At 43.8% G+C, this 20,036-nt stretch overlaps 1 protein-coding gene and 1 non-coding gene across 2 annotated transcripts; both read left to right on the forward strand.

Moving 5' to 3' along the window:
• The first annotated feature begins 1,476 nt into the window (after window positions 1-1,476).
• GCK (glucokinase) lies at window positions 1,477-18,748 on the forward strand. Its single transcript, XM_020983735.2, has 9 exons — window positions 1,477-1,624; window positions 4,478-4,632; window positions 5,660-5,779; window positions 7,123-7,218; window positions 7,517-7,616; window positions 11,544-11,727; window positions 13,592-13,747; window positions 14,776-15,009; window positions 17,540-18,748. Exons 1-9 carry the CDS (start codon window positions 1,516-1,518, stop codon window positions 17,682-17,684), a joined length of 1,299 nt encoding a protein of 432 aa, XP_020839394.2. The 5' UTR covers window positions 1,477-1,515; the 3' UTR covers window positions 17,685-18,748.
• On the forward strand, window positions 13,317-13,419 carry LOC144456021 (U6 spliceosomal RNA). Its single transcript, XR_013484931.1, has one exon. It is a non-coding gene; the product is annotated as a U6 spliceosomal RNA (small nuclear RNA).
• Window positions 18,749-20,036: the final 1,288 nt, after the last annotated feature.

Raw genomic sequence — 20,036 nt, forward strand, 5'->3', positions numbered from 1 at the left:
GGAATCCGAGGACCTGGGTTCAAATCCTGAGTCTGATACTCACGTATATGACTTTGAGCAAGATTGCATAACTTCCCCAGGCCTGAAAAAAAAATGGGAGAATTGGACTAGATGTGCTTTGAGATCCTTTCTGTCTCTAGATCTAAGAACCTATGATAAATAAATCTCAGAGGTTTCTGCTAAAACTGATACTGATGCTTGGTTGATAGTAAAATTGGGGGGGGGGAGAAGACAGCTGTGCAGTGGGTGCCTTCTTATCTGCTCAGCATGCTTCTTTCCCTTACACCTTTCAAGCCAGCTGTGCCACAGTGGAGTAAAGAGGGAACATGGCCCCAGCGACAACGTGAGCTGCCTCAGGAAAGGAGCTCTCAGGGTACAGATAATGTTTCTGCTGATTGGGTTTCATCCTTCCAAGCCCTGTTATGGGTCATGTTTATCTCATGAGAGCTCTGGAAAGATGGGCAGAGTCAAGAAGATTAGTCAGGAAAATATCTAAGGCGAGGAGGGGGTTTACCTAACAGCACCTGTTATCTCTTTGGGGCTGCCTGGATCACAAGCCAGGAGGTGACTGAGTTTCCCTGCTGTTTGTTTATTCTGGACAGGGCTTCCCGAAGCTTGGGAGGGACTTAGTGGGACCTAGTAATAAAGGTCAGATGATGAAAGGGAAACAGAAACTTGTGGGCTCCCAAGGACCATGTTATACATTTCCAAGGCTGTTTAGGAAAATTATTTTTTAAAAACCTGCATAAAGTGAAGTGAGCAGAAGCAGGAGGACATTGTACATGGTAATAGCAGTATTGTATAGTCATCAACTGTGAATGACTTAGCTATTCTCAGCAATACAGTGATCCAAGATGATTCCAGTGGGTTCATGATGAAAAATGCTATCCACTTCCAGAGAAAGAACTGATAGAGTCTAAATGCAGATTAAAGCATACTACTGTTCATTTTATTTTTTTTCCTGTTTTTTTTTCTTTTGGCTCTGTGACTTTTTCCCACAACGTGACTAATATGGAAATATGTTTTGTGTGATTGCACATGTATAACCTATATCAAATTCTTACCGTATTAGGAAGTGGTGAGTTGAAAGAGGAAGAAACTTTGGAACTCAAAATTTTTTAAAAATTAATATTAAAAATTGTCTTTACATGTGACTGGGGAAAAATAAAATATTACTTTTTAAAAAACTTATATAAATTATGAACTATCTATAAAAATAATTTAGAATTTTATATATATGAAACTATTTAAATTAATACTTTCTTACCAGGATCCAAGAACTTAGATCTTCTGAAGCTAAGTCTAGTATTCCAAGTTCAGTATTCTTACCTGTAAAAATTTTTTTTAATTTAAATATTTTTAAAATTCACAATTGGATTGAGGATTCTTCTTTAAGGACCATATACCTGTGTCCTTCTCTTTTTATATCTATGCCTCTGACTCCCTTCTCTCCTGTGGCAGGTGGAGCAAATCTTGTCTGAGTTCAGGCTACAGGAAGAAGACCTGAAGAAAGTGATGAGGCGGATGCAGAAGGAGATGGACCGGGGCCTGCGACTGGAGACCCATGAAGAAGCCAGTGTGAAGATGCTCCCCACTTACGTGCGCTCCACCCCAGAGGGGTCAGGTAGCTGTGTTCCCAAAGATTTCATGAAAGGGCTCCAGTTCCCATCCTTGGCCAGACCCTACTGAGCTCCTAGTTCAGTGATTCCTTAATTTCCACTAGGTGGAGCTCCTCAGATGTAGCTTCAGAAAGGTTGTAAAAGAACATTGGGAGGAGGAAACTGCGCAGATGTCCGTGTGTCCTGACCACTGGTCCAGGGTCTGCTCTCAGTTCTATTGGTCCATGACCTTGGTGATCATCTTGTTCAGGGATGAGCAAACCCTGGGAAACACTTGCCACCAAACTCACTTCTATGAACCTGGCTAGGTCCATAACTTGTAAACTAACAAATTAATTTTCAAAGTTCTCTTCTGAGATCCCATGGGGGTGTAGAGGTGATCTAGGGTTCTTAACAGCTGTGCCAGCAGGGCACACCTTCTAGTAGAATCTACCAAGCTGGAAGTTTTTGTGTTTGGCTCTGCCAGTAGACCTAATATCTTTTATCTGAAGACCATCCTAGCTGGGCTCAGAGGGGCTCATCACCAGGTTTTTTTCAGCCACAAAAGCTTAAGAAGACTGTTTACAAAGGGAATCTATCTTGACATCACAGATAAAGTAAAAATTAGGTATAGTGGGAGCCATTGTAGTCTGATTATCAAGACTGGTCATCTGCTTAGGGCCTTCTCCTTTCTGATGGGAAAGTCCATTCATTCATTCACTTACTTATACATTAATTTATTCACTCATCCATCCATCCATCCATCAATTTAACTAATTTCTTTTTTTTTAATTTCTTTTTTTTTATTTTGGCAAGGCAATGGGGTTAAGTGACTTGCCCAGGGTTACACAGCTAGTAAATGTTATGTGTCTGAGGCCAGGTTTGAACTCAGGTCCTCCTGAATCCAGGACTGGTGCTCTATCCACTGCGCCACCTAGCTGCCCCTATTTAATTAATTTCAAAAGATTTTTTTAGTTTATTTGTTTGGGTCAAGACCTGATTTTACCGGTATAGGGAACTCCTATTGTGGAAACTTCCTCCACTGACAGAAATCAGCAACTGGTCTGTAACTCCTAGCCTTAGAGAGCTGCCTGGGGGGGGGGGTAGCACTGACAGGGTAGGTAACTTGCCCAGGATCACACAGCTAATAGGTATTAGAGGCAAGGTTTGAACTCCAAGGATGGCCCTTTAATGTCCCCTCTGCTGACTGTCATCAAAGGGTTTCTTACTAAATGTATAGGATGCTTTGATCTGTCTTGGTAAGTCACCCTTCTTTGCTGTCTGCCTCTTCTCTGAAAAAAAGAGCACTTGCATTCTTGGACCATTTTGGGGAATACTTGGCACTGACCAATTCTTACTCAAGCTCCACTCTTCCTAGATTCTTTGCTGATCCCCTGCCTTCTGATTTCAGTATCCACCTAATTTCTCTATGCTTTTGCCTTCCCTATTCCTTTCCCAGGAAAAAGCCATTTGGCAAATTTCATCCCACTTCCTCTGGCCCTTCCTACTTGTGTACATTTCAGCGGGTGACAATTCTTTCCTGGGGACAATTTGTCCCACTGACCCTTGACCCTTCCACTGTCCAATATGAGGCCTAACCATATTTCAGCCCTCTGTAGCCCTCCTACCACTCACTATTGTGAACCTGTAGTCCAGAGGTTCCAAAACTTATTGGCTTACTGCCCCCTTTTAAAAAAAATTACTCAGTATTCCCTGGAAATCTACTCTCTTTAATCCTTTACTTTTTAAAAAAATTTTACATCATTTCAAAAATTTTAATTTTTTTAAAAAGTGACACATCTTAGAGTAAATTTATGAGTTTTTTCCTTCACTGAAATTTTGATGATATAATATTGCATCATGTAACCGTGTAGTGTCTTGTTGTAAATAAGTCACTGTACGCACTTATTCCTGCCTATGCATGCTGGACTCCCCAACAATATATGACAACACTTGCTTGTAAAGATGTGTTAGTGTATTTGACCACTGATGAGTTATAACTTGCATTTTGTGTGTTTATTTGGAAAATATTGTAATCACTATGACATTAACTCTGTTACACAACAGATGAAATGTGTACAGTTTTTCAAAATTTTCTTCTTTTCTTTTGCTTCCAATGCCCCCTTATTTTTATTCAACGCCCCCCAATTGCACATAAGGCTACTACCACCCCTCTGGATCTTTTCCCCCCAGGGACAGTATTGCCCACTTAGGGAACCTGTGTTCTAGTCAGAACATCTAACCTCGTCATGCTAGTAAAGGGACTTCTGGGGAGTCAGGAGCATAGAATCTTGTCCCTTATCTCTGGTTCACTGGATCTCTCTGCTGTTCTTCCCTGGTCCTGATCCTTCATATCCCCAGACTCCCGATGGTTAAGGTTGCTCACCGATCTTGTAGGTGTGGCCTGAAGCCTCTATCAGGAATGAGACTGTGTGGTACAGTGGAAATAGCATTGGCATGGAGTCAGAGAACCTGGGTTCAGATCCCAGCTATTTGATTTACTCTCTGTTTGACCATAGGAAAACAAATTGACTTCTTTTGGTTTAGTTGCCTTATGTAAAAAGAGGGAGCAAGAGAGGGTTGGACTAAATGACCTCTGAGTTCCCTTCCAGATCTAAATGCAGTCATACCAGGACCCTTGAGGAAATGACCACACACACACACACACACACACACACACACACACACACACTCCCATGACCCATCCCTTATTATGCCTTTGCCTTTCTTCTCTGAATCATGGGGGTCCCTGCCTATATCCTGGTGATTTTCCTACTCCAAAATTAGTTTCCTGGTTAGGCTAGAGGATGTCTTGATACATCCACTCTGCATACAGGAGGCATTTAATCAGCGTCTTTTGTTTTTCTGTTGGGTTGTAGAAGTGGGAGACTTCCTTTCCTTGGATCTGGGTGGCACCAATTTCCGGGTAATGTTGGTAAAAGTAGGAGAAGGAGAGGAAGGTCAATGGAGTGTGAAGACAAAACATCAAATGTACTCTATCCCTGAGGATGCCATGACGGGCACGGCAGAAATGGTAAGGCCTAGCCTACTCAAGTGTGGCCTGTCTTCGGGCCTTAGGAGTGAAGGGGAGCACTAGGGCCAAGGGCATAACCAGGGATGAGCTTAGATCTGCCCCCAAAAATGAATAGTCTCACAGGAGCACTGCCTCTATTGGAAAAACTCTCCTAATTCCCCAAAGGAATGGCTTCAGAAAGAGAACTCTGGGCTTGATTCCCAGTGAGTGTGGGTGGTCTAGACCCAAGGAGCAGCTGCATAAAGGAGTTCACTGAACTGTAGTAGAAAGAGCCTGGGATTCAGAGTCAGAAGACTTGAATTGGAATCTAGTCTGGGCTATGACATTTTCCAAGTAGGTGACTAGTCAAACTACTTGACTTTTCTGCTTCCTCAACTGGAAAGTGGAAGCTAGATGTGGGAGGGAAATGAAATATACTCAAGGTACCTACCAGGTACCCACCTTTTGCAAGGAAGGAACCTTATAAAAATGTAAATATCTATGTAAATGTTCATTATTATCATGTTGACATTCAGCATCCAGATACCAAGAACCATTACTCAGTGCATCTGCCCAAAGGGTGCCTTCCCTTCTGACAAGATATCTCAGCACTGATTCCATTCCATTCCATTCATCAAACATTTATTAAGTTTCTATTATATACCAGGTACTGGCCTGGGCACTGGGGATACAAATATAAGTAAACAAACCAATCTCTGACCTCAAAGACCTTTCTCTCTCCTGGGCATATCCAGCAGATCCATAAGTCCATAAATACAGAGTCATTTCAAGAGGGAGATAGTAGGATGTGACAGCATTGGGCCATGGTATTGTTATTACTGTTCCCTGCTTTAGACTCATTGCTCAGTTGAATGGCCATGGGTGAGAGCACCAGTATACACTTTCTTCTCATATCCTCCCCAGAGTCCACTCCCAATGTGGAGTGGACTTCATCCCTGGGGACAAGGTTTGCCTTTGTTATGGGGCAGGCATGGCCTTCCTGTCCCGTTGGGACTTACAGTGTCCTCCATGTTCATGTCCTTCCCAGCTATTTGACTACATCTCTGAATGCATTTCTGATTTCCTGGACAAACACCAGATGAAACATAAAAAGTTGCCTCTGGGCTTCACATTCTCCTTCCCTGTGCGACATGAAGACATTGACAAGGTAGGTATTTGGACCGAGGTCCTCTGACCCCAACTCCAGCATCCTTTGGCCCCAGCTTCAGCATTTGTTCCACTGCAATGTGTGGCCTGATATGTACAAGAAGTCTTTAAAAGTAGAAACAAATTGTCAGTAATCCAATGAGAACTTATTCAAACTCTCTTTTAAAAAAATGTGAATCTAAGTCTGGCTCTTTTCTCAGTATCTCAGTGTTCTCTTTCTATACGATGGGGAAATAGTCCCTATTGTGAACTGCATGAAGGTTGGGCCATCTCTTGGGTTTTTTTGCCTCCCTCCTACATCACAAGGTGTGTAGTTTGGCCTGTAGTAGTCACTCAGTAAAGGTCCATTGAATGAGTGCTCCCCTCCCAGGGGGATTTTTTTTTTTTTTGGACTAGGTAAAAGAGGCCATTCTTTGCCTCATTTCTTACCTAGCCTTAATCACTGAATGGGTGTTGCCTCAGCCAAACTAAGGCCTGGGAAAGACCTTAGCTTAAAAAGGCCAAGGTCTCCCACTGCATCCAGGGCCATCTTTAGTCATCCAGGTCTGTATCTTGTCATTGGAGCCAGATGGCTCTAGAGGAGAAAGTGATGCTGGTGACTCTGCACAGCCCTCCCTCACTTAAATCTAATTCACTTGCAAGTCATGACATCACCTTCCTGATATCATGGTCCACTTTGAGAATGAAGGACAAACAACAACAAACAATTGAGTGAAGGAATGAATGGATTGGCATGTGTGTGTATATGTATATGTGTGTATGTATACATGATGTGAAGTTATTGAGGCTTCTTGGCAAGGGTGAGCTAGAGCCAGGTTAAATGAACTCATGAGAACTTAGTGTTAAATTTTCAGTGTGAACATTCACACCTTGGAAATCAGCAAACAGTTAAAAATATAACCTTGATTTATTGCTTTGTTGATTGTGTAACTTAGGAAGGTGGTAAAAAAATGTTAATGATTCAAATTAAACTTAAAAGTGTGTCCTGTATGCATGTACATATATATATATATATATATATATATATATATATATATATACATATATATACTATATATGTTTATGTATATGTGTGTGTATGTGTGTGTGCATATGTGTGTGTGTGTGTGTGTATATATAGATATATATAGAGATATATATATAGAGAGAGAGATATATATATAGATATATATAGTTAAACATTTACCAGCATACTACTTCTACTATGAGAAAAGCTGCCCATGATATCTATTTCTTGCCACCCTGGAATATAGCTCCCAGTAGAGAAAGTTGCTCACAGGAGCTCCTCAAACTTCCAAATTAATAAATAGTAATGTATACAAATGGTTTTCCTTCTCCCCAAAGGGAATCCTTCTCAACTGGACAAAAGGCTTCAAAGCATCAGGTGCTGAAGGGAACAACATAGTTGGACTCTTGAGAGATGCTATCAAGAGGCGAGGGGTAAGATGGAAACCTTGCCTATCAGGTTACCCTAAGCTCTCTCTCCTTCCCATCCCTCAGTGTTTCTGGCCTATGAAGTGGGTGGCCTGCCTCAGCTCTGCTTGTCCCTTTCAGGTCTCCCTCTTTTTCCACCATTGCCTCTGAGGCTGGTGAGGTTGGGAAGAAAGTCCCTGACTTAGCAAGAGGCCCTCTCCCACCTGGTCCCCCCCCCAAAGCCAAGTCATGGTAGCCCTTTATTTCTCCCTCCCTTTAGTCCCCCTTAGGCTCCCCATCTTCTTATGCTTGTACTTCTTGGCAGGACTTTGAAATGGACGTTGTTGCCATGGTCAATGATACAGTGGCAACAATGATTTCCTGCTACTATGAAGATCGCCAGTGTGAGGTCGGCATGATTGTTGGTAAGGAACCCTTTCTGTACCCCATGTACTTGAGGCTTCAATAATCAAATACTTTTCCAAAGCTGAAAGGGTCCTCTGAGAATCACCTTTCACACCTAGTGCTATATTCAGTTCTTGAGTTAGAAGAACTAGACAATTCTCCTACTTGTTCCTTCCTACCTTTCTATTTTATTCTCTGCTCCCTTCACACATAATACGTTCTAGCAAACTAGACTGCTGGCTTCTTTCCCCACTTGGCATTTGTATAGGCCTCCTCTCATGCCTGGAATGCACTCCCTCCACAACTCTCTCATACTGAGATCCGGCCCAGGTCAGGCTACTTTTAAAAATCATAGGATTTAGAGCTGGAGAGGACCTTAGTGATCACCTAATTTAACCCTTCCACAGTTGTGGAAATTCAGGTGCAGAGGGGTTGTGTAGGTTTGCCCAAGGTGATTCAATTGTGTCAGAGCCTGGATTTAAACAGGTCTTCTGGCTCCAAATCCACTGCTAGTTCTACTAAACCATGCTGTCCCCCTTAGGCTGTCCTTTGCCCTGACCCCTTTCAGGGTGCATTATACTTATCTGTGTTGATTTAGCTACCTGTTAGATTGCAAGCTCCTTGAGGGCAGACATAGAGTTCCTTTTGTCTTTGTATCCCCAGTGCCTAACACAGTGCCTTGCATTTAGTAGGTGCTTACTAACTGCTTCTAGAATGAAAGTGAAATTTGTTCTGCTTTAGAGGACTCAGGTCATTTCTCAAGTTGATAACAATACGTACAACTGGATTTTTGAACGAATTTTTCCCCCAACAGATTGATTGTGCCAAGTCCACATTTTCCCAAATGAGGGAGGTTAATCAAAAGTAATAATGATAGCTCATGCTACCTCAGTCATAACTAAGGCAATATGACTGGGGCTTTTCCATAGGGCACCCAATTTAGTGGGTACTCATAGTACTCAGTCATTCCATAAGTTAGTTAACAAGACTAAGGAATTAAAATAAGAAACTATTAGATAGTGGGCTGGGTTGACCTCCTCAAATACCCACCTATGCACAGCAACCCCTCTGGATGTACCAGGAATCTCTGTCTCCCTCTCCCATTGCAACTGCTATTGTGACCTCACCCAAAGCACCTAGAGTCCTGGTGTGGATCTCTGTCTCCCACTCACCATATCTCAAATCCTAAGTGAAGGTTCACTGTGTGATAATTGACCTGGACACAATTTCCTAATTCGTGATTCCTAATTTTTTAGTTCTTCTGCTTTACCTGAAAAATTTTGCCTTTCCAACTCAAACAAGCCTTTGAAGGAGTTGAGTTTTAGACTGTGCCTATGGTTTGTAGCAAAACAAATACACCACCGAATGTTTTTATTATTATTATGAATGATTATTACTTGCATTTATCTAGTGCTTTAAGATTTGTAACTGTTTTACACGTATTAGTCAACCTGTGTTAGCTTAACCCTCTTAGGCTATCACCTTTTATTCAACTCCACATTTAGAACCATGTAAGAATTTTCTTAGGGATAATATTAGCTCATGTTCAATCAAGAACAATTAATTCTGGAAAAGATGAGTTACTTATCTCAGCCTAGACTTCTTAAGTCTGTGGATTGGCCCTGGTTGTTTCAAACCAATGTTCAAGTTAACTTAGAAACCATGCCCCAACCAATGGGATACCCTTTGTTCAGAAGTTTTTCCTCATCAAATCATCTCCAAATTATCTCCATCATCCATTTGAGAATTTAGGAAACTGAGTTCTAGTCTGTTTGAACTTGCATAAGCTTTTCTGAAACACATACTATTATTATTTGTTCTTTGCTCTGGAAGTTTGGCCAAGGGCAATAAAGTTTGGGCCTGACCCTAGGCATACCCCACCCTTTCCTCTTTTTTGTACTTCTTCCATCTACTTTCCTTTCTGACCTTGACCTGTTAGGTTAGCTATAAGAACCACAGCAAAACACCTCCATCCAGTCCCCCAGGGGAAGCAGTCTTGGGGGATCACATTTGTCTATCTCGTTCCTTCCAGGCTAAGCAAAAACTAAAAGCCTAAGTCTCTACCTAGAGCTTAGCAGAGTACCTGACACATAGTAGGCCCACAATAAATGCTTCTCAACCTGACTGACCTGTGCAATGCCAAAAACATGTGATCACTTAGTGTTGTCAGTTCAATCCAACAATCATTTATCTAACCCCTACTGTGTGCCAGGCACTAGTACTAAGAATATAAAGTGGGAAGTGAAAACAGTCTCAGCCCTTTTGTCACTTTTCCCCCAACCAGGAGTTTTCTTTCTACTGGATTAATAGTCATCATTACAAGTAGATTCCCATCTCCAGCATCCCTGAGTGGCTCTGCTCAGATTGATGTGAATGAATGAAAGAAAAAGCATTTATTAAATGTGTGTGTGCCAGGCACTGTGCTGAGCCCCAGGGATTCGAATACAAAAAGAAAGACAGCTCTTACCCTCATGGAATCTACATTTTAATAAAGGAAAACCGCAGTATAAGGGAACAGTGATTAGAGAAGGGTATATTGGACAAGGGAGTCAAAGAGATGGCCATAAGGCCATTCATTAATTGATGTAACCTTTCCAGTACTGATTTTACTATGTTTCCAGGGCTAGAAAGGGGCAGGTGAGCAAAGCAGTAGTCTGGGGAATAGAGCATGAGAATTACTGGAGAACTGGGCATAGCAAACTGGGAGCTCCAATTTGGGTAGGGGGTGGGAGTGGAGATTGAGAATTATACTCATCCTCAGGGAGAGTTCTGTGAGAGAGGCACAGGCAGGGGTTCCAGCCCAGCCATACCACTCCCATTTTCTTCCTTTTCTTGATGAATAGGAGTATGGGAAGTGTTCCTCAGCTAAGTCAGGGTCAGCAGGAAAAGAGAGGGAAGGCCAATACTGCACTTACAGGAGCATCAGGGAAGCTTGGATGAGTGAGAAAGGAGGAAGGAAGTTATGAAGGCAGCTGCTCTGAAGTAAAGAGGCTGCAGAGAGAGGACTAGGGAAGCCCTGGGTGGGCCTTTCAGGGAGCCTGACTTTGTCTTCAAACAAGGAAAAGCTTCCAAACACTGAAAGCTGTCCAGAAGGGGAATGTGCTGCCCTCCAGGGAGATGGATCCCTCAGAGCATGGCTGGCTAAATTATCAATCAGTTAGCAAGCATTTGTTTAGAAACTTCTATATCCCAGGCACTGTGCTACGCACTAGAGATACAAATGCAAGACTGAAATAACTGCTGCCCTCAAGAAGTTTGCGTTCTAACAGGATATGATAGAACAGAACGGAACAGAACAGAACTGAACATAATATAATACATACAGGCAGTGGTGTGCTAGTAAATGCTTAACAACCAGCTCTTCAGAAAATTAAAGTTCCAATACACTTTTAAGTTTAATCTGCATTATTAACATTTTCTCCATCACTTTTTAAAATCTTAGACGATCAACAAAACAGTAAGGTAAGCCCTGATTTGTGACTAGCCTGTTTCCAAGGTATAAGCGCTGGTGCTGAAATTTTAACAATTGGCTTTTATAAGAGCCCGTAAGAGCTGGCTCCTGCACACCCTTGTACACAGGGGAGCAGTTGCAAAGAAGGAAGTTTTGGTCTAGGCAGCCTCAGGACAGTAGATTGTCGTGTCCTATCTGCTAAGGGCGATACTATTGATCGGAATATTGTTCTGAGTGCAAAAGCCAAAGGAGGAGAGGTGGTGTGGGAGTAGTGGCAGGGCAGATGATCAGGTGCTTCACAGGACATGAAGCACAGGCTGAGTCAGGCCCAAGAGAGTGGGCTGGAAGGAGGGGATGCTTCTTGCCCCATTGTTGAGTGACACTGTCTTGTGGGAGGTATCAAGAGTGCCCTCGTCTCTGTTGCCCCTTCTCTTACTCCTGGGAATGCCCAGAACTCAGGTGTGCTTTTCTGATCACACAAGCTCTCTGTCCCTAGGCACAGGGTGCAACGCCTGCTACATGGAGGAGATGGAAAACGTGGAACTGGTGGAAGGGGATGAAGGCCGGATGTGTGTGAACACCGAGTGGGGAGCCTTTGGGGATGCCGGGGAACTTGACGAGTTCCTGTTGGAGTATGACCGGGTGGTGGACGAGACCTCGCTGAACCCCGGTCAGCAGCTGTAAGAACCCTGTGGGCACAACTCTCTGATTCCCGAGCCTGCTCGTCATCCTTCCCATCATGGTCATGTGACTGCTCCTCTCCTCTGCAGCCCCCTCCCTCAAACTTGCCCTGCCTAATTGTCCCCTCCTCTCAACAGCAGTCCATCCTGCACTATCTAGTGTAAAGTGAAATTCTTTACTTTGATATTGCTGAGGGAGTTCCTGTCACATTGTATATGTGAATGTGCACTGGAACATGGTCTCATGCATTTAAATTTAATGCACTAATAACGCTATCTTTAAGGAGACATAGGAATCTCTCCTTGTACGTCCCTTTCTTCGCTTCCTCCTGTTTCCCCCTCTCCCGTCTTCTCAGACTTTTCCTCTCCTCCTCGAATTGACATCTATTTTCCAGGGACAGGTGATAGCTCACATGGGGGAAAGTGTCTAATGTATGTGTATAACCCCTCACAGCCTTACTAAGAAATAACATGAGGGTCTTGGGACTCAGGGCCAGAGATAGGATATGAAGGCCTTATACTTGGGCCTGGCTGTCAGGACAAAGCTGTCTGGCTCCTAGAATGGAAGGTTGCTAAGGCCCTGGGACAGTTAGGATGACCCTTATGTCCTTGAACACATATCACAGCAGAGTTGGACAATTCCTGAAACTGTAGGGCCTGAATGCTTTAGCATTTGAGAATGAGAATTAAATTTAAAACTTTAAAGTGAAAAAAAAAAGTCATCCAAGTCTATCTATACAAGATGACCTTGTAGTCCTGATACTATGCAGGAGCTGTCATGAAATTCATCTGTGTGGAAGGGGCTTTTCTGTGTTGTCTAACCTTCTGTTTTCTATCACCTCTCAAGTATACCAGACCCAGAGATAATGATCTTGTTTTTGAATAGCTCCTGGGGAAGAAGGGTTTATGATCTCCCTTTATACTGCAGATTAACCACACTTTGGAGCAAGAAGGGGAGACCCAGAAATCATCTGTCATAGCCCCCTCATTTCACAGAAACTGAGGCCCAGATCCCACTGATAGAGCCAGACCTGGGTGTCCTGACACCCAGTCCAGGGTTCTTTCTCTTTTTGAAAAAAAAAAGTGTTATTAGTGCATTTAATGACATGTGATTATTTCTCCATAATCCTCCCTCTCCCAAGTAGAACCTCCCTTGTCACAAAGATGTGCAGTGAAATACACCATAATGATCCGAGAACCATGTATGACAGTCCATGCATACCTCATCCCCTAATGTATTCCATCACAACCGTGCTTTGTAATAAAGAAAAACAGGAAAGCAAAACCAATGGATGCAGCAATCATGTTTGTGCACATCTGCTTCCAGTGGTTTTTGTTTTTCAGTTTTTTAAATTGGCATTTTTTTTGCATTCTTTCCATTATGTTCCCTCCCTAAATTATTTTCCTTCCTTTCACAGATGAAGGAAACCAGCACACATGTCCATACTATGTCCTTTTCATGAGGCCAATGGCTCATAAACACCCATAAACGCATACATTCATGCGGAAGGTTACACTGCTAGTTCTCCTGAAGCCATTGAGAGGACCCCTTGAGCATGCAGGTCCAGACATTTAGATAGTTAAGCTCTGTGCTCACTTTGGCAGTACATATGTTAAAACTGGAATATTAAAATATTAGCATGGGCTCTGTGCAATGATGACGTGCAAATTTGTGAAGCATTCCATATTTTTAAAACAAACCAAAAAAGCTATTTGAGTAATTTTCCTATGGCATTGCCCCAGGGCTCTGGTGCTAAGGCTCAGGAAAAGGAGAGAAGGGAAGGGCAGAGATAGCTAGACCTGGGCTCATTTGAATATGGTGTGACTGTCTCTTGATGACCAAGGCTCTCCTTCCTCCGCACAGTTATGAGAAGATCATCGGGGGCAAGTACATGGGGGAGATCGTGAGGCTGGTTCTACTGAAGCTAGTGGATGAGAATTTGCTGTTCAACGGGGAAGCATCTGAACAGCTGAGGACCCGAGGGGCCTTCGAGACTCGTTTTGTCTCCCAAGTGGAGAGGTATCACACTGCTATGTTCTCAGTCATCCTGTCCCCTCGGGCCCCACAGAGTACAATTTCCTGGGGTGGGAGCCCTCCCTCCAGACAGACCTCTCTATAGCTAGCTAGCTCATAGCCCCTGCCCTTGAAGGGCGCTTGACATGTTTTCAATTCATACTCAACACCTTAGATTTTAGGTAAATCTGAACTAAATTCCCACCTCTCATACACTTGACCCAGAGTTAAGCTGTCACTAACCAAATGACCAAAGAGCACAAAAATAATACCTCCCATAATAGATAGAATCAGGAAGAACTGGATTCAAATCCTGCCTCTTACATACACTTGCTGTGTGACTCTGGGCGAGTCATTTATCATCTCTGTGCCCCAGGCAACAGTCTAAGATGATGAGTTAAAGACCAGTTGCTAATCTATACCAGTGGAGGCAATTTCCACACTGGGAGTTCCCTCAAGTATTTAAATGCTTCACGTGGATCTATGGTCTCATTTATGTGGGTATTCCCTCCAGTGATAAAGATTGAAATCCATTCATGCCTATCAATCCTGTGGGATTCTCTAGTCCATATCTATCTATAAATTCAACATGGTAGTCCACCCCATGTGTCAAAGAACCTTTTAACTTTCTCTTGACATCTCAAGAAATACTATAAGGATATTATGCTTTGATATAAGGATGAGAGCTGTCCTTATACCAATAAAATCACAAGTCCAGATCACAAAGACCATCTCTCCCCCTGCAAAAAAAATGCCCCCAAACCAAAAAACAAACAAACAAAACCCATCAGGTCAGTTAGAGAGGTCTATTAACCCAGTTGGCCTTTCATTTGGAACTCAGCAGACTGAGTTCTGGGGTGGCTACTTGCTCCACTGGCCACACGCACACTCATGCTCGTACCCACACACACTCCACACTATCCAAAGCAGCAGACTCATCACACGCTCACTTGAAAGGCCCTGCTCTTCTCTTCCTGTTTGATCACCCAGTCTGTACAGCTCTCCAACACTGCCCTCTGTCTCCCTTTCCATAGTGATTCTGGGGATGGAAAGCAGATCTACAACATCCTAAGTACCCTGGGACTGCTCCCCTCCACGACAGACTGTGATATTGTGCGCATGGCCTGTGAGAGTGTTTCCACCCGGGCAGCCCAAATGTGCTCAGCAGGGCTGGCAGGTGTCATCAACCGAATGCGGGAGAGTCGCAGTGAGGAGGTCATGAGGATCACTGTAGGTGTGGATGGCTCCGTCTACAAACTGCATCCCAGGTGAGGCCCCCCTTGGTCCCACCCCAGAGACAGTGATGGTAGATGTTCTCTGGACAGAAGTAGATAGATGCACCCATTCCCAAACCACTGATGGTCCTGAGATGAATTAGAGATTCAAGATCCACGGCTGGTAAGCAGCAGGAAAAGGGTGAACCAGACATGTAAAGTTCTCTCAATCTGCAGTCTAACCTTGGTGTCTTGAGGTTATGGTCTTCAGTTAGAAACCTTTTCTAATATTTCAGTCTTTCAGAAGGAATCTCCCATGTGGAAACTCTTTCCACTGATATAGGTCCCCAGTTGGCCTATAATTTAGAGTCACAGAGAGTCACCTAGGGCCCTAAGAGGGTAAAGTGAGGGAAAGGCCATGGTCATATAGCTAGGGTGTGTCAGAGACAAGATTTGAACTTGGGTCCTGTTGACTCAGGGGCCAGCCATTTCCAGCCTTGTGCCTCTTCAGATCACCTTGGGAATTTCTCCTGGGCTCATAAGGTGAGACTAGAACCTCCACTTCCTGAATTGAGTCTAGAAGGCCCCCTTGCCACCCTGTAGGGGCAGGTCAGCATTCCTCTACTTCCCACTTGCCACATCAGTCATCTGAGTCTTTTTGTCAGGGCACAGAGCTGGACCCATCCACTGTCTCCAGTCTCTTCTAGGCTACAAAACAATACTCGATCAGAAGGATTGCAGTAAGGTTTTCCAGTTAGTTAGTCAATAAGCATTTTTAAAATACCTACTGTGTTCCAGGCACTGTGCTAATCCCTGGGGTTCAGGCAACAGTGTTTGGTGAAGAGAGAAAGGAAAGAAGAAAGTGGCAAGCTCTGGCTTTAATTCCATTTCCCCATTCTGGGAAGGTTCAGACCTTTCCCTCCCCTTCTTCCTTCCTGATCCTTTCTACCCCCTCCCTCAGTCCAAAGTGACAGAGAAGGGCAAGAAGCCTAGTTGAAGCCAAACTCGTGTAACATTTTAGCCTTTCTACAACTTGATGACTTTAAGTGTGGTTCTGAAGCCAGAGGAACTGAGTTTAAGTCCTACTTCTGATGCTTAATATATGTATGATCTTGGGCAGGTTACTTAACATTCCTGAGCCTCAGTTTCCTCATCTGTAAAATGAGCCTGTTGAGCTAGATGGCCCCTGAGGTGCTTTCCAGATCTATAATCCTTTGAACCTCTCTGGGCCTCAGTCAGTTTACAGGTACTTATTAAGCATCTGCTATGTGCACAGGCTTTCTGTTAAGTGCTGGATTTCACTCACTAGGAAAGTGACATGACCGGCCTTGCACTTTAAGATTAATTTGACAGCTGAGTGGAGGATGGATGGGAGTGGGGAGAGACTTGAGACAGGTAGACTGACAAGCAGGTTATTGCAAAAGTCTAGGCAAGAAGCAAAGAGGGCCTCTACCAGGATGGTGGCACTGTCAGAGGAGAGACAAGATATTACAAACGTAGAATTGATGGGATTCGGTAACTAATTGAATTTGTGGAGTGAGAGTGAGGAATTGAGAATGACACCTAGGAAGTGTGGTGGTGCCCTTAACAGGAAAATTAAAGGGGATGATTTGGGGGTAGGGATGGGGGATGGGGGAAGAAGACAATGAATTCAACTTTGGACATGTTGAGCTTAAGATGTCTATGGGACAAAAAGTTTAAGCTATCCAATAGGCATTTAGAGATGTGAGATTGAAAGTTGAGAGAGAGGTTAGGGCTGGATAAATAGATCTGGGGTTAATAAGCATAGAGACGATAATTGAATCCATAAGAACAGATGAGATCGCCAAAGAAAATAGTACAGAAGTAGAAAAGAAGAGCGTCAAGAATAGTTAGTAGCATAACATGGATGAAGATCCAGTAAAGACTGAGAAAGAGTGAATAGGTAGGAGGAAAACTAGGCAAGAGTATTTTCTTAATATTTAAATAAGGGAATTATGGGAATAGAAATAGCATATTAGGACTTAGAAGAACCTAGTTCCCGTAAGTACTCTAAGCATGAACCTGAAGGAACAATGATAAAGAAAACCAAAGAGAAATCAGCTATAAATATCTCTATCCAGTCGAAGACTGCACAAAAAGATTGCCAGAATTCTATAGAAGTACAGAGGGTAGACAGGCTACCTAAAGAGAACTTTAGAAAAATTAGATATGATAGCTCTCTGGCAATTAGTTAACGGTAACTAAAAGGAAGTTACATATTTCTCAAGTATTTGTGACACCTTTATAAAAACTGACAATGTGTCAGGGCACAAAAACCTTACAAACAAATGCAGAAAAGCAGAAAAGGATATCAAATGTAAAAGGAGAGAATTGAATTAGATGGCCTTGGAGGACCTTCCCAGTTCTATATCTATAATCCTATGATCAATATCCCCACTTTGTGCCTACTTTGAGGGCTGATTCAGAGTGGAGGGAAGGTGAAGGCCCTGTGTACAGGAGAGAGGAGGGTTGTGGATGGGGGCTGCTGAAGGGCTCACCTCTTTCTGCCCTGCCAAGGGTCTTCTCACCCAGTATTAACTACTCCTCTCTTGTGTCTATACAGCTTCAAACACCGATTTCATGCTACTGTGCGACAGCTGGCACCCTGTTGTGACATCTCTTTTATCCAGTCAGAGGAGGGCAGTGGCCGGGGTGCTGCCCTTGTCTCTGCTGTGGCCTGCAAAAAGGCCTGCATGCTTAACCAGTGAAGGCAGGTGTGGCCCCTGCCTGCCTAGGCATCTGCCAGGGGCAGTGCTCACAGGAAGCTGCTTCCCAGCTCCTTCAGCCCTTGGTCCAGGACAGAACTTCTGCCCCCTTTCACCTCGAGGAGGCTGGGCTTTTGCTGAAAGCATGTTCCGTGGAAGATATACTCTTGGGGGTTGTTCCTTCTCCCAAAGGAGGAAGCTGAGGGGTGCAAAGCAGCTTGTTTCTCTCCATGCAGCAGCTGGCTGCCTCTCCATGGATGTGGGACTTGACAACCTGTGGTATCTGCGTGCCGTACTCAGCTCAGGACCAGGGGGAAATATGAGGACCAGGAAGAAAGACCTGGCAGAGAAGGAATGGCCTCAAACAGATCTGTAACTAGGAATTTTTGCATCTGGATCAAGGGAAAGGAAGATGCTGGGGGGAATTCACTTGGGGTGCGGCCATCAGGGGAGAAAGAATACTCCAGGGCACCACAAGATTTCTATGCTGCTGAAGGACTGACTTGTACTGGGTGGCAGTAGGTGGAGTGGGGGACACTACAGGCCAGAGTTTAGCCAATAGAGGAAGAAAGTATGCCCTGGGACAGGTGCCCTAGGGCAAAATCTTTGTAATTCCTTTCTAGTTAATAGCTCTGGCCTTAAAGAATGACCTCCTACACAACTCCGTCCAAGCCCACCAACATAGCCAGGATATTGTGTCTCCCTCCCCCATCTCCTCATACCTCTCCCTCCCCTAGTGTCCTATCCTCTCTTCCTAGCTGGTAGCCAGGGGCTTAATTGAAACCTAGTCGTGGCCAGGGATGGTCTATTCCTGTAAGGTGGTGTGTGTGGCTTTAGCCTGATGGTAGGGATCCTAGTTCTCCTGATGACACCACAGCCAGCTTCCTTTTTAATGGCTGACCTGTATATGCTTGCTGCTTCTATCAGGGTAAGCTCCTGGATCCCTGGCATGGCAAGTCAGCTTTACTACAACCATCCAGACCTTGCCGGTCTGCTCCCCACTAGGATCGCTAGTATTCAGACTCAAAAGATTCTCCCTTTCCTCTCACCTGAGTCCCAGAAAGGCAGGAGCCTATGTGGGGTTGTTTGGGGCAGGGGGTGGGGTGGGGGGGTGGAGTCTATGTGGGAATAACCTAGTCCATTTGTGCCATTGAGAGAACCAAAGACCACAGATTCCCTGAATCTTCAGGCAAGTTGGTATTCACACGGGTAGTCCTTGGTCCTTTTTCTCCTAGGAAATATACCCAGTAATACAAAATGAAACTGAACCGCACCAAGAGGAAAGAAATCATCTAAGACCTTCCCCCTGATCCCCACCACCCAAGCTTGGCAAGTCAATTGAGCCATATAGCCTCATGAGGTATCCCTGCATGCTAGAAACATATACCACCTCATAACCACAACAGAAGACACAAAGCCCTTCCTGCCTCTCTCTTGGCAGGGGAGTCCACATAACTTCCTGGGGCTCTTATTGTACAAGTCCTTCCCCAGTCACTCCTCAAAGGAAGGCTCTGGAGCCAGGCCTTAATACTGATATCAGTAGATTGTATACCCATTGAACCACAAAGTCCTGGGTATCACAAACACACACACACACGTAAAGCCAAGCCCTTTCTCTTCCACATTGTAAAACCAGCATACTCATCACAAACTCACCACAATCCTCTATTCTTTCCCTGATTGTCTTTTTATTTTTAAATAAAGAAAAATTTGAAATATGGCATCTTGGGTCAGTTCAATGGTGATGGTTTTATAAATATGCTTACTAAATAACATATGGGGAGATATATTAATATAATTTAACAGCACATATATAGCTTATGGAAATTCTTCCCTTACTAGGTCCATCCCCTTCCTACCCAGTTTCACCCATGGGCCACTCTTAATATGGGTGACTGCCCCAGGCTAGGGTACTTTACAATAACATCTGATATTTGTATAGCACATTAATACTTGCAAAGCACTTTCCTCAGAAGAACAGTTTGTTGGGGATAGTAAAGGTATTATTTTCTACCATATTGCAGATGAGGAGATGGAGGCTCTGAGAAATGAAGACCTTGGCCAAGGTCATACAGCTAGTAAGTGGCAGACCCAGGGCTAGAAGCCAACTCTTCTAAATCCAAGCCCTGTACTCTTTTCACTGCTTTATGCTGAGTATATAGATCTGGGAATTATATGAATAGAGATAATAATTAAACCCATAGAAGTTGATGAGGTCACCACGAGAGTAATTGTATTGAGAATATGAGGACCAGGACAAAGCCTTGGGGAACACCCTCAGTTATGGGGAGGGGGCTTGATGTGAATGGTAAGATGAAAAAGGAGATGTATAAAGAGTGGTCAGACATACAAGCC

The sequence above is a fragment of the Phascolarctos cinereus genome, unplaced genomic scaffold, assembly GCF_003287225.1.
Source record: "Phascolarctos cinereus isolate Bilbo 61053 unplaced genomic scaffold, phaCin_HiC Scaffold_2;HRSCAF=192, whole genome shotgun sequence".
Taxonomy (NCBI): Eukaryota; Metazoa; Chordata; class Mammalia; order Diprotodontia; family Phascolarctidae; genus Phascolarctos; species Phascolarctos cinereus.

What these genes read in the sequence shown, in the direction of transcription:
- GCK (XM_020983735.2), top strand. Translation starts at nt 1,516, where the DNA reads ATGAGGCGGATGCAGAAGGAGATGGACCGGGGCCTGCGACTGGAGACC. An exon ending in GACATGAAGACATTGACAAG is followed by an intron (nt 5,780 to 7,122) that starts GTAGGTATTTGG and finishes TTCTCCCCAAAG; the next exon opens with GGAATCCTTCTCAACTGGAC. An exon ending in CTGAACCCCGGTCAGCAGCT is followed by an intron (nt 11,728 to 13,591) that starts GTAAGAACCCTG and finishes TCCTCCGCACAG; the next exon opens with TTATGAGAAGATCATCGGGG.